The sequence below is a fragment of the Chrysemys picta genome, chromosome 5, assembly GCF_011386835.1.
Source record: "Chrysemys picta bellii isolate R12L10 chromosome 5, ASM1138683v2, whole genome shotgun sequence".
Taxonomy (NCBI): Eukaryota; Metazoa; Chordata; order Testudines; family Emydidae; genus Chrysemys; species Chrysemys picta.
The window spans coordinates 87,837,119-87,854,764 of record NC_088795.1 but is presented as its reverse complement, the minus strand read 5'-3'; the positions used below and the strand labels follow the sequence as shown (position 1 = coordinate 87,854,764).

General features: G+C 39.8%; 1 protein-coding gene across 5 annotated transcripts in view; it reads left to right on the top strand.

The window, feature by feature from the left end:
- TUSC3 (tumor suppressor candidate 3) overlaps window positions 1-12,896 on the top strand; it is a 290,536-nt gene extending 277,640 nt beyond the window's left edge. For 4 of the 5 annotated variants that reach the window (XM_005282085.4, XM_008168476.3, XM_065596814.1 and 1 more), the window contains one exon: window positions 12,291-12,896. In XM_005282085.4, coding sequence (XP_005282142.2) covers window positions 12,291-12,306 — 16 coding nt within the window. In that variant the 3' untranslated portion in view covers window positions 12,307-12,896. Of the gene's footprint in view, window positions 1-11,827; window positions 12,270-12,290 lie in introns of those variants that run through there. The other variant, XM_065596817.1, reaches the window with a different exon arrangement.
- The last annotated feature ends 4,750 nt before the right edge of the window (window positions 12,897-17,646 follow it).

Genomic DNA, 17,646 nt, shown 5'->3' with positions numbered 1-17,646 from the left:
AGGCCTTGTCTACATTACCCGGGTAAATCAACCTAAGTTATGCTACTCCAGCTATGTGAATAACATAGCTGAAGTCGACGTAGTTTAGGTCGACTTACCACAGTTTCTTCACTGCGCTGCATTGATCGGAGATGCTCTCTGGTTGACTTACATTACTCTTCTTGGGGAGCTGGAGTACCGGAGTCAACCAGAGAATGCTCTGCTGTCGATTTACCAGGTCTTCACTAGACCTGCTAAATCGACACCCACTGCATCGATTGCAGCAGTATTGATCTCCTGGTAGTGAAGACAAGCCCTTAGTTAGATACCACATGCATCTTTTCTGCTACACAGCAATACAATTAAAAACACTCTATGGCCATTGATGATACTATACCTACAGCCTTATCTAAATGTATTTGTCAGCAAACCCTGAAAGTTAATACATATGGCATTTTTAAAAAGTGATGTTTGTGTGCTTATTTACATTTGTTTTGAAATGACTGTACCTTGAACTCCGAAGGATTAAGCTAATCAGATCCAAAGTACAGCACTAATAAAATATTACTTTCCTTTCCTAGTTTACCATGTTCCTCTCTAACTTGTGCTTCTTTAAGTTCTTCCCCAAAACACACTGTTCCCAACAGACCTACAAGCTCTAGTCCCCCACTCTAAGAACGTTTATGAATAACTTGCTCGATTCACCTTTGCTAGCAGAAGAGGAACAGCTTGCAAACTCCAGCAGGTCAGCTGAACCAGTGAGGGCATTCACCTCTATAAGGGAGAATAGACATTGTTTGCATTGCCACCCTCCCTGCTTTCTGTTGGTGGGGTGCATGTTTTTATCCAGTATCTCCAGAAGAAACCCATTAGTGAAGGCTAGGTAGGAGACAGTAGCTCACTTTCTTGCTGGCAGTGAATGTGGCCCAACAAATATTACTAAAATATTAAATACTATGTAAACAGCTCTTGGAACTAACAAAATGTGTGTGCTGAACTTGACTGCTGAATTATTTGCTTTGTGGTATATTCTATCCCCATATCTATGTCTATTAACGTACACCCTTTTGCCTAGGGACCTTGTCTACTCACCTCTCTCTAAAGTGTCTGGAACAATTTTGGTATGATATAAACAGTAATTTGCAAGATGAAATATCACAGTTCTAGATGTTCTTAAAGGCCTTTTTATGTTCTCTTTTGGAAGACCAATACAAATCAAGAGAATTTTTTTCTGCCACTTCATACAGACCATGTGACTGGGTGATTTAGGGAATATTTGTACTTTTTCCACAAATGCCTTTTGTAGTTTAATTTGTTTTTGTTTTTTTATATTCCACAGCAAGGTCTTTGTGGTTGTGAAACTATACCTGTCACACTATTCTAACAATCCATTCTAGCCATAAAAACCTTTCTTATGGTAAAGCACCTAACATGGATGTTTTCAGCCAGAGAGAAATTAAAAAAATACTTTCTAATAGTTTTGTGATAATGCAAAAATTAGTTTTACTGTTATTTCCTTGTTTGCTGAGGTTATTCTGTGAATCATATTCATAGAGTTTAGTATATCCTCTTAAAACTGTAGTTTAGTCCATTTCAGAAAACGTCTATCCCTGTATGTGAATTGGAATACACTATTACCAAGCAATGTAAATTGTATAGACAGATACTTTACAAGATAAATTAAAAATAAACTAATGAAAGAATTATTCAGTTCTTCATATGGAGATTTTTAAATCCAATAGCGTCATACATTCAGCAGCCTAACATTAAAATTGGCTATTATATCAGAGGGCTGGAGGGTAGCAAATATAATACCTACCTTTTGAAAAGACACAGGAGTAAATCCTTGGAATTACATACTGGCAAGCCTTATTTAAGTACCAGGAAAACAGGTTAAAACTATATTTAAAAATGGAATGTCTAAACAACTAGAACAGGAGTACTTGTGGCACCTTAGAGACTAACAAATTAAGGTGCCACAAGTACTCCTGTTCTTTTTGCGGATACAGACTAACACGGCTGCTACTCTAAACAACTAGATTAGCATAATGACATGAATAAGCCAGCAAGACTTCTACAAAGGAAATTAAACATTTTTTTTCAGCATGGCGAAAGTGAGAAGCTCAAGATTTGATATTAGGACTGTTTTTGTTTTAAGTATTAATGATCCAGAAAAGAATAATGTTTGCAGATGACTGAGAAAGTTTGCAGATGACTGAGAAAATTGTGAGCACTTCATAGGGACCTAACAAAGCTAGGTAAAAAGGCAGTATAATGGCAGATGGAATTCATTGTTGACAAGTGAACTTAATGCATATTGGAATTCATATAATTAATAGTAAGAATAATCTTGCTTATTTAGTCCACCCTCATTTTCATTGATGCAAATCATGGGGTATTTACCACTTACCATGTTGCAAGTATTTCACAGCCAGTACACCTCACTTTTAGTAATCTTTTCCTTGGTGTTAAGTCTAATTTTTCATTTGCTCAGTTTCAGCCCATTCATGCTTCCTGTACCCTTTGAATCAGGACAAAGAATCAGAAACACATCTTCTCCCTCCTTTTTTGGCTTACTATCATTTTCTTCTGAAAATATTATAAATATTTTGCTTAACATCTTCCACATGAATCTATTTCCCATTCAATAATACTTGAATAGCGACTGGAACAGATTCTCCACCTTACTAAATCTCTACTGTCCACTCCGAGGTTTTCAGGAAGACTCCATATCTCTTCTAGCCAGTGTATTTGGTACAAATCAAAAGCCTGAGCAGATTCCAGACCCACCCTTCACTAAAACATTGTCCAAGATGAGAGAATAAAAACATTAAGAAATAGAAGAAAACTGTGTAATCCATCAGACCTTTCTTTCAAAATCCAAGAAGTTTAAATGGACATACACAGCATATATAAGAAAAGATTTATTTTTCTTCCACAGCTTTAACATAGGAATAGAACAAAGATATCATAGGGGATCAAGTATAATATTGAAATGTGTAAGTTTATCACATCATGAGATATGGCTATAGCAAGTTATTACCATAATGGAATCAGTGGACTCATGGACCAAATTCTGCCTTAAAATATACCATTACACCCTCTTTGATTCCTACCAAATCAGTAATGTTCTTTAAAAATTCAAGCAGATTCACAAGGCACACTCTTTTTTGTGAAGCCACAACTAAATTAGACAGTATTTACTAAATATTCCATTCTAACTACTTAGTTCTTTTTTTTATTAGCATTTCTAATATCTCCCCTCCTGGTGAAGTGAAGTAAGGTTACAAACTTGTATGCCTAGATTCTTCTATGTTGTTTTACAGATAACTGGAACAAATTATTCACCATTCAGTCCTTTGGTGTGATCCTCACACTGGAGAATTAATGAATATTATCTCTAAAGCTGTTACTCCTTTTGCACCTTGAGATTTTGCTTGCTACTCTGTCAACGTTTATTCACTTTTTGCCTATCTGCTCCAATGTAATGTCAAACGTTTCTAACATTTCTCTCTGCCCAGTTGGTGAAGCTTGACCCTTTTGTGAATAAAGAGGTGATTGATATCAACTTGTCTTCTACAGTAATCCTTAGTGGTCATACTAGCTTCTTCCCTGTTTGCCTGGGTCCTGTTAAATTTTAAGGTTCAATTCTCTTCTCAAGTCATGCATGTAATTCTCATCAGTGTGTGTGTGTGTGTGTGTGTGTGTGTGTGTGCACTCACAGAACACTAAGGACAGAACATAAAGACCCTTTTATATTTAAATAATTTCCCTCATTTAGCCACTGTACTTAGGAAAATTTTATCTGTAGTATTTATTTACTCTCCCCCCCCCCTTTTTGTTGTTGTTGTTGTTGGTCTGTATTCTTTATCTCCATCCCCTGGTATTTTAGTAGCCTTATAAATTGTTTTCCTTTTACCACTAATCCTCCAAATTTATCCACATGATGATAAATATATATAAAAAAATACCAAATGTGTTACTGACAGTGGTACCAGGTTATTTTTTGGTACAATGTTCTTTCTCTATGTTCTCAATGTTCATCTCCTACCTTTTGCTTTTCATCCTTTCTTCTATTCTGCTTTGTATAGTATCACATTAAATATCATTTCTTTTTGGTATTTGATGTACATGTTATGCAGCAGAAGGAAATCCTTGCCTAACCTGACTTCTTTTGTCGAATAATCTCCAGTTTGTATTTGAGTAATAAGATATCCCATTACTTCTTTGAGTTCTTCACATGGTGCAGCTGGTGGATACATGGTAAATGGTTGTTACCTTTTGTTTTCTTTGGGTTGGTAAATCTCACCTGTGCAATGAACATGAAGGGCCAGAGGGAGCTATGCCAGTTTGCATCGGCTGAGAATTTGGCCCTAAAAATGAAACCTAGTAATGGGATATGTTAACTATAACATTTGACAGTCTTGAAAAAAGTAGGGTGGTGGCTGTTTTGATTTCCTTTTCAGCTCATATTTGCATGCGTTTAAAAAGTAGTTTGAAATGACGTTCATGCTGTATAAACAGAGCTACAAGCAACACCACAAATCCACCATTGTCCCTCTTCAGAGAAAGTTAAAAATACTAAATTACTTGTTTGCTGTTTGTCACTGAACAACCATGTAAATCTTTACTGAAACAGTGTCCATCAATAAAGGATTTAAGAAATAACATGTCTCCTTGTATGCATCCTCTCTCCTGCCATCACTGACTTCAATGAGGTAAGATATATCAAGAGCCAATGACTGGAGAAAGGAAGTTATTTTCTTTTATAAAAGTACATAAAACAATATGATAGGAATGCTGCTGCTTGCTGCCCCCTGACCCCAGTATTGCCTCTGCCATTGTTACTTCAGCTGTTGATCACTTTGGTGGCAAAAATAAATGCATATAATGATTGAAAAGGGGGGGAGGGCAGAAGCTGTGAATGTGCGAGAGTGTGTGTGTTTGGTTTTCTTTTCACTGCAGAAAAAATAATGTGATACAGCACATTTGCATATTGTTCACCCTCTGTGAGCTCCATTATTTGTGTAATAATTTCTGACTTTACAGTACAGAGTAATGTAAGTAGTGTTTTCTTCTGAAGCTGCTCCAATCTCTGCCATAATGAATTTTTTATAGTTTTACTCTAGTTATCAATACATTTTTACACCATGAAAAATAACACGGCAATAGGCAAACTGGGACCAAATGCCAATCACAAGATATGATCATGATTGGGGTTAACAGAAAGATTTCTTACTGGGTAAATATAACAATAATACAAGAAGAAAAACAGTTTGCTTAAATATGTACTGAACAACTTCTTCCAGAGTTAGTCATTTTTCCATAGAAGGGACTTCTTATGCCTTTGCAAGTCCACTGTTCTAGCAGCAGAGTGTTGATTTCTCCATTTTGCTGAAATAACAGTTTTTGAATTGCTGGCATTTAATGTTGAAATAATTAGTTACTTTCTTTTATAGTGATCTTGAATATTGTCCCTCCTGCCCTACCCAGAAAGCATTTATAAGCTGCTCTCTTATGTGAGAAAATTGTTTTGTAACTTGTTTGCAAAAATATTTAAACTGGTATGTTCCCACCACAAGAGAGAGAAACTATATGAACTACTGTATTTCAGTCACATGGGGAATTATTCATTTAGTCTGTGCAGAGCAAAATAAGCACAGTAAAGAATATAATACAGAGTCGTAAGATGACAAGTGTATTCTATGATTTGCTTGTATGCTTTAAGGCAATGCAATTTAAAAAACGTACTTTCAGTTATTGCCTTGGGTCTCTCTCCAGCTTCAATGCAAGTATTCTTGTTGAAGGTCCATACTGATTTTCTTGATGTTATTTTCTCCCCAAATGCCCTCTTCGGTTTCTGATTAATTCTTTTTCGCCAATGCTGCCTCCTTTCGATTCCTGACAGTCCTCTTATAGAAGACTTTCCCTTTGCAATGAAATTCCAAATTTACTTCTACTTTGCAGTCAGCTTTCAGTTAAATGTGCAATATAGCATTTTTCCATTTACTGTATGGATGGGCTTCCTGCTGTACTTTGCTTTGCAGAGCTATTTGTTATTGTCTTTAAGTAGTTAAATACCACGTTGTTCATGAATGTGGACCTACATTAACTCCTATAAATTCCACTTTTACACTGGTTAAGCTCTATTACCAGTATATATGCATCTGCCTCTCTACCAGAACATTATGATTCCCTCTTTTCTCCATGTTGGCTGGAGAAGAGCAAATAAGTTTGTTTACAATACAAACAAAACCACACTTCACCCCAAAGTCACATTGAACCTTAATTGAACGTATTTTGGGTTCAAAGTTTGGCTTCTCTATTTTTAAATGCTTTTGTGCATCTTTGCACTTCCTGCATCAAGCTGGAAGCCAAATGGCTGACCGCTGTTTTCACAGTATTTTTGGTCAAACCCCAAAGCGGGAAGTCCCAAGATTCTTGTGAAGGAGTCTTTTTTTTTCTTGAGACCTCCTGCCCAATTTTTCAGTCTCAAGAGGTTTTGATAAGATTCAGATAACCATTGGGTGCTTTCCTGAAATGATCTACCAATTTTTTTTAGACTATTGTCTACTTGCTCGTTCTCCATGCAGACATAAATTCTTCACAATTCCCTTTTTCTTTAACACTACCGGTCCTTGGTTTGTTGATATCAAACCAATATCCCCATTTGGTTTCATCAATACAGTATCTCAGAATGCTCTAGGGCCCAACAATTTTAAATCCTTTAAAACCACCTCTCAAGCCATGTATTTAGATATCTTGCCTATTTTACCCCACTTCTTTATGAAAAAGACAAAAAATTAAGCCTCTGCATACTATTTTTCCTTAACAATTCTTCAGTGTGGCTGTTTGTTCAGAACTATTACCCTAATTTTGTCAATATTTCTGATCTACATTCACCAATTAATTAAAGAAAAAGTCTGTGAAGGCATGGTCCTTCCTCAGAAGGCTACCACTGAACCAAAAGCCCTCCCTCTGCTCTCTAATCATTTGTGTCTTTCATAGTCTTTGTCCTCATGAGCAGATGCTAGAGGCTTTTATGTATGTATTTGAGCAGTGATTCTCAACCAGGGATATGTGAACCCCTAGGGGTACATGGAGGTCTTACAGAGGGTACATCAACTCATCTAGATATTTGCCTAGTTTTACAACAGGCTACATATAAAGTACTAGCGAAGTCAATACAAACTAAAATTTCATACAGAAAATGACTTGTTTATACAACTCTACATACAATACACTGAAATGTAAGTACAATATTTATATTCCTGTTGATTTATTTTATAATTATAAGGTAAAAATGAGAAAGTCAGCAATTTTTTCAGTAATAGTGTGCTGTGACACTTTTATATTTTTATGTCTGATTTTCTAATACTGTGTGCAGATGTGGTTGCACCATCTCAAAAAAGATATATTGGAATTGGAAAAGGTTCAGAAAAGGGCAACAAAAAATATTAGGGGTATAGAACGGCTTCCGTATGTGGAGAGATTAATAAGACTGGGACTTTTCAGCTTGGAAAAGAGACGACTAAGGGGGAATATGATAGAGGTCTATAAAATCATGACTGGTGTAGAGAAAATAAATAAGGAAGTGTTATTTACTCCTTCTCGTAACACAAGGACTAGGGCCCACCAAATGAAATTAATAGGCAGCAGGTTTAAAACAAACAAAAGGAAGTATTTTTTTCACACAATGCACCATCAACCTGTGGAACTCCTTGCCAGAGGATGTTGTGAAGGCCAAAACTATAACAGGGTTCAAAAAAGAACTAGAAAAATTCATGGGCAGCTAGGTCCATCAATGGCTATGAGCCAGGATGGGCAGGGATGGTGTCCCCAGCCCAGGCGTGGGCAAACTTTTTGGCCTGAGGTCCACATTGGGGTTCCAAAACTGTATGGAGGGCTGGTGTACTGTATTAAATTGCTTCCCATAGGAATGTGCTCCTTACTTAGGGTGTACTATTTACGGCTGCCAGTCCTGTTTCTCTAAACAGCATGGTAGGGGAGTGTGTGGGGGGGGGGTTGGATAAGGGGCAGTGGGTCCCCGGGGGGCAGTCTGGGGACAGGGAGCAGGGGGCAGTTGGATGGGGCAGAGGTTCTGGTGAGGGGGGTGGTCGGGGAGCGGGGGGGTTGGATAGGCATGGGAGTACCGGGGAGCCTGGCAGGGGCAGGGGTGTGGATAGGGGTCAGGGCAGTCAGGGGATGGGGGGGGTTGGAGGGGGTTCCAGGGGGGCTGTTAGGGGTGGGGGTCCCAGGAGAGGGTGGTCAGGGGACAAGGAGCAGGGGGGGTTAGATGGGTTAGGGGTTCTGAGGGGTGCAGTCAGGGGGTTGGAAGTGGGAGGGGATGGATAGGGGCGGGGGCCAGGCTGTTTGGGGAGACACAGCCTTCCCTACCCGGGGTGTAGTGTATTAAATTCCTCCCCATAGGAATGTGCTACTTACGAAGTACCAGGACTGGCAGCCATAAGTAGTACACCATAAGTAGCACATTCCTATAGGGAGCAATTTAATACACTACACCCGGCGGCTCACACAGCCACGCTGCCCAGCAGGAACTCGCAGCCCTGCCACCCAGAGCGCTGGTGGCACAGCAAGCTGAGGCTGCAGGAGAGAGGCCGGGGGCTAGCCTCTAATACAGGGCTGGGCAGGATGGTCCTGCGGGCCACAGTTTGCCCACCTCTGTCCTAGCCTCTGTTTGCTAGAAGCTGGAAATGGGCGACGGGATGGATCACTTGATGATTACCTGTTCTGTTAATTCCCTCTGGGGCACCTGGCATTGGCCACTGCCAGAAGACAGGATACTGGGCTAGATGAATCTTTGGTCTGACCCAATATGGCCATTCTTATGTAAGCAAGTAGTTTTTAAGTGAGGTGAAAATTGGGATATGCAAGACAAATCAGACTCTGGAATGGGGTACAATAGTCTGGAAAGTTTGAGAGCCACTGTATTAGAGGAAACACATACAAGACAAAAAGTAAATTCATGAATAATGGCTAAATTACCATGAGTCTAACTCTGCAACTCAGGGGAGGAAGGGTGTAGGTAGAGTCACAGAGAGAAAAGCAGCCTTCATGTGGCTGCTATCAATCTACTGTATATGTGAGTGGGCATGTGGTGGGTCCTTTGCCCTCCAATATACCAACAAGCATGGCAGAGGAAGTAAAGGGGCTCATTATCATTAAGTTCCCCTCCCCTTGGGAGCAATTTAATGCCAGGTCTGGGCTTTGGACAATTTATGTATTTGCAGGGGGCTTAGAGTAAAAGTTAGGCCTTAATAAGCAGAGTGATTAAATTAGTGACTCAGCAAGGGCTGAGAAACTGAAAATCTTTTTTATATTTGTCTTCAACAAGATCAATGACGAATAGGAATTTGGACGATTAAGGGATACGTTTGGGTGGCTGTGAAATGAAACCCACAGTCAGAAGCAGAGTGTATACATGTATGTGACTGTGAGTTCCCAACATGCAGCGGCGGGGAGCTCTGAGCCCTTTAAATCCCGGCCCCAGCCCGGCTGCCGGAGCTGCGGGGGCCGGGGGGGAATTTAAAGGGCTCGGGGCTCCCCCCAGCTTGACTTAACAGAGAAATCTTCGGTGAGCTTAAACATAAAAAGGAAGGAAGTGGAAACTTGATAGATGACTAGGGAGGAATAAAAATATTCCATGCAGTGGTATAATCAGGAAGGCCAAAACACAATTGGAGTTGCAGCTAGCAAGAGAGGTGAAGGGTAACAAGAAGGGTTTCTACAGGTATGTTAGCAACAAGAAGGTGATCAGGGAAAGGCGGGACCCTTACTGAATCGGGGAGGCAACCTAGTGACAGATGATGTGAAAAAAGCTGAAGTACAGTATGGAGAGGAGGTGAGCAGCCTTTAGTGATGAAAGAACAGGTTAAGGACTATATAGAAAAGCTGGACATGCACAATGGGGCCGGATGCAATGCATCTGAGGGTGCTGAGGGAGTTGGCTGATGTGATTGCAGAGCCATTGGCCATTATCTTTGAAAACTCATGGTGATTGGGTGAAGTCCCGAATGATTGGAACAAGGCAAATATAGTGCCCATCTTTAAATAAAGGGAAGAAGGAGCATTTGGGGAACTACAGACCAGTCAGCCTCACCTCAATCTCTGGAAAAATCATGGAGCAGGTCCTCAAGAATCCATTTTGAAGCACTTGGAGAAGAGGATAAACCAGAAGTGTTTAGCGCATATAAAATGTTGAATTATTGTCTTACTTTACTTCTCTTTTCATTTCCTTGGTTTTGCCCTTTCCATCATGTTATGTCTGGATCAGTTGTGGTGTCTTCTCAGCTGAGCATTCTGTATCTCCTTTAAATCCCCACCTCTTCATGAAGTCATCTTGCTGTCTTTTCAGCAAAATGGGGATTTAATAATCCCCTCACACTGCAGCTTCTGACCAATTGGCATCTGTTTTGCCATGTGTCTGGTATCTTGTAAACTCTGTAATGGGAACTATATTTGTAAATATTCTTAACCTTTATGGTGTTTGTATGGATATTTTGTAATAATTAATAATGCCATAAACAGAACTGATTATTCCCCTCAAATATCTTCATAGTAGGTATGCCAGGGAACTCAACTTATCTGTAAGAAGTTGTGAAATAATATTTTACAAGAAGCTAAAGAGGAATGTTGTAGTGAAACTATAGCAATCCTTCCCTGCTGTCCTCTAAAATATTGTAGTCCTGTGGACAGGTCACCAGACCAACAGGAAGGAGTCTATTTCTGGGTTATCATTATTATTTCTGTGTGTGACCTTGAGCTAGTCACTTTTGGTTCAATCCATGAAGGGATTTAGTCACTGCAACACCTAACTTTTAGGCACTCTATGGAATCCTCAATCTTGAGTTAAGCACTAGGTTCCATAGACAATGCATAGGGAGAATTTTGTGCCTGAGAATGAGATTCACAAAAGCCAGCAAGCTGAACAAAGAGCCATCTAAACTAGTCAGTAGGAAATGCTGAGGAGAAGGGTATGGCCTAACTCCTGCCCCTCAAAGGTACTTAGGTGCCTAACTCCAGGCCAGAGAGAGGCACCTATATCTACTCAGGATTCAAAGATATGAACCTGATCCTGGAGTTAGATACCTAGTCCAGGTCAGGACTTTCTCATAAAGTGTGTGTGTGGGGATGGGAGGGGAGAGATAGAGAGAGAGAGAGATTGCCCTCTCCCCCAGCCCATTATAGCCAATAGAACGGTGGTTAGGGCACTCTCTTGGGAGGAGGGAGACCTGTGATCAAGTCCTTGCTCAAAAGAGTGGTGATTCAAACATGGATCTCCCACATCTCAGGTGAATGCACTAACCACTGAGCTATTGGGTACAATGAAGATGGTCACCATCATTGATTTGCTTGCCCCAGCTGCCTTTTGTGCAGGTTAGGTGTGCTCTGAGAAAACCTAGTTCATGAATCCTGCCAGTGCTAAGATGTAAGATAGGGTGCCAAGCAGCTCAGTGGCTTCAGTGCTTAGGCAGTTTTGCTCATGACCACAGGTAGAAACATAGGGACTTTAGGGAGCAGCTGAGTGAGTGTTTTGAGAAGCAGAATGACACCTAAATGTTGGACTCAGGTGCCTAAAGTGTCAAGTGCCCAAGTCCCTTTGTGGATTTAGCCCTTCCCCTCTCTGTGTCTCAGTTCCTCCATCTGTAAAATGGGGATAGTGGATCATATCTTCTCTGTAAAGTTTTTTGAAAAATATTATATGTATGATCAGTATATTTGAAATTTTCTTTCCAAGGAAGTTGAGACAGTAATAAATACTGAGTGAAGTAATTTCATCTGAGCTTCAACACATTTTAGTAAATAGATTTTTTTAAAAAATCTGCAGACGCACTGACTCTTGCCAACTCTTGTATGCTGTGCACACACTTGGGCCACTTGAGCTGTGGAGAAGGTTGGTTATAAACAAATCTTTGGAATACAAGTGTTTCAGTACCACAGGAGAGTGGCAGTACTTGCTTATGTCTTTGAATATTAAGACCAAAAGCCTAACTTAATGGAAAAAAATATGTGCGTATAGTAAATTTTGCATTTTAAAATATTTGTAATGGGATAATCTTTACGTTTATTCAGTCATTCAGGTTTTTGTTTTTGATAACTTACTTCATGCTTACTTTGTTAATTACTGAATTTGTCATATACATTTTTTTAAAAGATTGTGTCCTACAAATACTGAATGATTTAATGAATTTAAGTTTTAAAGTCCTTGTTGATTCTTCTAAACTAGTTTTGTGATGCCACGTTTCCTAAGCATTTTTCAGCATTTAATCATATTTTCCTTTCCTTTTCAGCTTCTTAATTAAATGAATTCAAGTGGGATACACATAAGGCTAATGTTTACTATGAAGATAAGCAATTACTGATATTATCTGCTCACCTATATTACATTTATTCAAGATTCCTGTGTTGGTTCATCTGTGTATTTTTTTTATTTTATTTTTTTGTGTGATAAGTTACAGTATTCTTGTAGAGAAAATATTTTTTTTTATATCTTACATAAAGAATGCTTCATTTAAATTATAGGAACCTATATATTAAATGTTAAATATCTTAATGGAAAATGTGGCAAACTGTTGTGGATACAGTATATTTAGTGGTGCAAAATTTAAAGAACATTAATTATAATGTGTCTTGTGGTTGTATTGCCACCTTGTTGACAGGTTATTAAAAAACCAAAAGGATATGACTGAGGTCTTTTTTGGTAACGTGTTATAAAGTTGTCTTGAGATGTACTTTAGAAACCCCCCACCCCACCAACAAAAAACAAACAAAAAAAACCCTGCTATTGGAGAAACCATACATGAAGTTAAAACTGTTATTTGATCACATAGAGCATATTATAATTTATTAATACCACTTGGACAATAAAGAAAATAAATGTTGAACAAGCTTCTAAATTGTGTAGGCTTCTTTTTTTTTTTTTTTCCTCATGCATTGAAATTTCTAATAGATACGATTCCTGGAATTGGTTTACTCAAGAACAGCAAGGATTTTGACCAAAAAGTTAAGAGTGATTGTACACCTATTCAGTTCAGATTGAAGGATCAAACCATTGGAAGACTACCAGTAAATCTCAGTACTCACTACACTCAAGGTCCTCTGCCATGTGACAGAAACAAAAGGCCCTAAACCTCCAAATGTTACAGCCATAATCCATGAGGCTCCAGAGCAAATAGCCTGTCAGTCAGTTTCTGTCTCAGAGGATCTCCCTGAAGGTGATAGACAATGGTCCCTGGTCACCTCAGTCATATGGGTCCTGAGCACTGTAAAGTAAGGCTCCAGATTTTGATCGATAGAGATGTCCTAGTTAGTGATAATGCTTTCTAGATCAACAACGTTGAGGAAAAGATGTTGCGGGACTTTCAAATTTTCTTGCCATAGAAAGCTGTCAAATTAATCCCACAATATGAAAGAGGGAAGATTTTTATTCTAGGTCTATCCTGATGTCTTAAAATGAAGAAAGTTCCTCCTAGAGTTTGGAGATCTTACTTTCTATCTTGTGAAAGTTTAAACTGTGTCTCTAGTAACAATCATCCTGTGTTCTGGCGCAGTGGTGTTCAACCTTTCCCGTATGGAAACTCTCTTCCCATATAACCAGGCCTCTCCTCCCCTTTAGCAATGTGGGAATGGTTGTGAGGGGGTCACAACCCTGTGATACCTGTTCACACTCCTGCTCCCCAGGTTGAGAATCCCTGTTCTTGAGGAATGTGCTGTGGACCTTAAACAAATCTGTTGATTGGAATGTATACCCACATCCTAGTATCTGTCTTCTGACACAGGTACAGAACTGACAATGTCAAATGTCACCTTTATAGCTGCTATCTGATTCATATCTTTACAAAATACTTGCAGACCATTGTAGCTTGTTTACAAAGGATGGAAGTGCATCTTCACCCCTGTACAGATAATAAAACAGCACCTGGGAAGGGATCAGAAGCTCTGCTTGTGCCGTCAGTGGAGTGCCATCTAGATATTTTAGGCCTTAATCCTGCAAATACTCATACACATGCTTTAATATTACACATATGAGCAGTACTGTTGTATTCAGTGTCTCTGAGCCTCATTTACATGAAGATCCCTTATGCTGCTCTGGGTCTTAAAGTGGGTGTAAGTTACATTGATGCAACTTTAAAACCCCTTTAGAAAATGTAAAGCGAGTATAAAGAGACTACCAAATCAGAATGTAGAGGGGTTTTTTACACCCACTCGGGCCAAGTGTAAATGATTGCACCACAAGGTGCAAGGCAGTAGAGAATCATGGCCTACCTTTTTAAGATTAAGGTGGTGCTAGAGATACATCCTAAATTCCTTCCAAAGTTTGTGTTAGAATTCTTCCCTAATCAAGCAATATTTTCCCTACACTATCATGCCTGTTCTATGCCCCAATATGAAATAGACCTGTCCTTCTAAGTCTGTAGCATGGGAAATGTGAGATGCGGAGAGAAAAGTCAGAGCCCAAACAGCATACTGCTCTATAACAAAATATTGCATTTTTTCTTAAATTCCTTTTAAAAATTTCCATCAAATTGCCATTTGCAGATACTGCTACTGAGTTATACCTGCACGAGAACCTAATTTTTGCTTAGCTGACTTCACCCTTGCTAAATTGTAGTCTATACCTTTTGGCCTTGGCACTAGAAACCAACTTTGAGTTCTGGGGCTACTTTCCTTTCGTTTCAGCCAATTGGCCCTATCTGTGTTTCTCTGTTATGTCTCATGAGTCCCCTCCCCACTCTTCTTTTCTTCCTTTTTTTGTTGTTGTCAAACTGTTAAAATAATATACTCACTTAACTTACTCTGGAAATAAGCAGGATGTCATTCAGCTGTAAAGGGACAAGATGAGAAAGCATAACTGAAAAAAAAATATTCAAGTAACATTTGACTTTCTCTATACACTACAATAGGTGACTGTAATACTTAATAGCTGCCACCATGTGGTACTATATAAGGCTATAAATCAGCCACTCTGATGCCCATTCAAATGATTTAAGATGGCTTCTCTCAGCACTGAGTGTTGTTTGTTTCCCCTGTGCCCTGATTCTAAAAGAAACCTAAAAACACTGGAAATGATTTCCTGTCCTAAGGTAAAAGACTGGTGAGCTTTGTATTCTGTAGCATAATTGATAAGAACATAGACTGGACAAGTTTGTAGTATGCATACTCCAGCAGATCTCCTTCCTTTACCTAGAGAGCATACTTGCTTGTAGCCAGTATAGCATTCCTGCACCTCTTGAAATGCTGGCTTCTTATTCTATGGAAACTACCCTTTCATTCAAAACAAAATGCCATTTTAGTTTCTAGGACCCAGATTTTTAAAGCTATTTAGTCATTGTTGTGCTCAGTATTGCAATGCTGAACTGATTTAGGAGCCTAAATCTCTTTTTCAAAAGTGGCATAGGCACTTTGGGCTGGATTCACAAAAGAAATTAGGCCCCTAGATGTCACTTTAGGCACCTACATTGTGGAATCAGGCCCCACTGGGAATCACAAACCCCCTACTGAACTGCTGCCGAGTACTGCAGATGCCTAAACTCTTTCAATGCCAAAACCTTTGTACTCAAATTCCCCAGATACCTGGGCTTCTTCCTGTGGACATGTGCACTGCAACCCCACACCAGGTGTCTGGAAGCCTAAGCCCCAGAGCAGTGCACAAACTGGGGGAAGATAGGTGTTCCTCCCCTAACTCAGGAGACCTGATCTGGTAAGCATGCTCAGCACTAACCCATTGGATTGGGCCCCTATAGGTGAGCTTACACAAAATGGCTGGGGGGAGGATGACCCCTTTTTAGCCTAGTGGTTTGGGTACTCAGTTGGGACGGGAGCAACACCCCAGTTCAAGTGCCCCCTCCACCTGGAAAGAAGGGATTTGAACAGGTATCTCCATCTCTCAGGGAAGTGCAGTAGCCACTTGGCTACGGGATATTCTGATGTGGGGCTCCCTTATCTCTCTGTTGAAGCTGTTCCTCTGTGGCTAAATAATTTTAAAAAGTCATTGGAACAGGAAGAAAGGCTCCTGGGTCTCCTACATCTCAGCGGAGTGCTCTAACCACCAGGCTACCAAGTCATTCTCATAAGTGTGCTTTCTCTGGCCCAGTGATTCTTTCTCAGGCAGAGGATTCAACCAGGGGTCTGCTACATCCCAGGTGAGTTCCCTTGTACCCATGGGGCTACAAGTTATGAGGGAGGTCATCCTCATCCAGCTTCCTGTAAAAGCAGCGTAGGTGTCTAATCTCAATAAAGGATTTCCAGCTGAGAATCCCAAGTGAAGGCAGGCACCTCCCTTCAGCCCAGATTTAGGCACATATGTCAGTGAAAGAGGGCAGGGCTTAGAATAACCCATCATCTTGACATCTCCCATTGGCATGCTTTGGTGGGGAGCAGCCTAGCATACTGGCTTTTGTGAATCCCATTCTGAGGCATCTGTCTCTCCCTATTTATTGTATAGGGAGGCTGGGCACCAAACTCAGGCTTTGTGAATCCCAGTGACTTTCAATGTGCCTAAAAGTTGGATGTGATGCTCAGCCTTGTGATGCCTAAGTTTCTCTGTGAATCTAGCCCTTCGGAATCTAAACGCTGTTGACTCTCAAGACCTGAAGAAGAGTCTGTGTAGCTCAAAAGCCAACAGGAGTTGGTCTAATAATTGATATAATCTCACCCACCTAATATCCTGGGACCAACATAGGTAAAATAACACTGCAAATTGATCGTCAATCAGATTTTGACTCCTAAATGACTAAATCCCCTTTGAAAATGAAATTTAGGCTCTTCAGATAGTTAACTGTCGCAATGCTCAGCACAACAATGTTTACATATCTTTAACGATCTGAGAGACAGGATAGGTGAGGGAGTAGCTGTTATCAGAGAAACTTTTGTTGGAGGAAGATACAAGCTTTTAAATTTTACAGAGCTGTTCTTAAGGTCCGGAAGAGGTAACAAGAGTGTCTGAGCTAAATACGAAGTGGGACAGTTTAAACATAAGCGTTTCATGCTGTGGGAGACAACTTTAAATGAAAGGGATAACTAAGATTAGCAGGCAGTAGGGTGTGTTACAAATCATTATAATGAACTATAAAACCAGTTTCTCTAGTAAGCCCATGATTTTTAATGTCCAGCAAAGTTACTAATTTAAGTTCCCAAGCTCCTGTCTTGAAGTTGTTATGCAGGTTTCCTTTGAGGAGAGGGACTAAGAGTCTGATATGGAATGATTGCTCTGTGAAAAGTGTTCACCCACAATTGATAGCGTATTTTTGTCTTTTATCAATTTTCTGTTTGCGTTCATTTGAAAGTATAGTGATTGTCTGGTTTCACACACATAGTTGTGGTCGGGGCAATTTGATGTACTGGATGAGCACACCACATGTAGTCTGCATGTATAGGCATGGAAATATCTGGGCCTAGATGTTATGGTTGTTGAGATACACTGGACTCACATTTTTGAGGCTGGATGATACAGTGATGTCTGTTTGGATCTGCAGAATCTGAAACAGTAAACAGAGAGGTGTGAGCTACTCTATTCGCTGCAGAGGAGGCTAATTCAGAAGCCTAGTGATAATAAATACTTTAAACATCAACACTTATTTCAGTGCTCAGCAAAGCATGCAGGAAAGGAGGAGGAGAATCACTTTATGTAAATCTGCACAATCAATG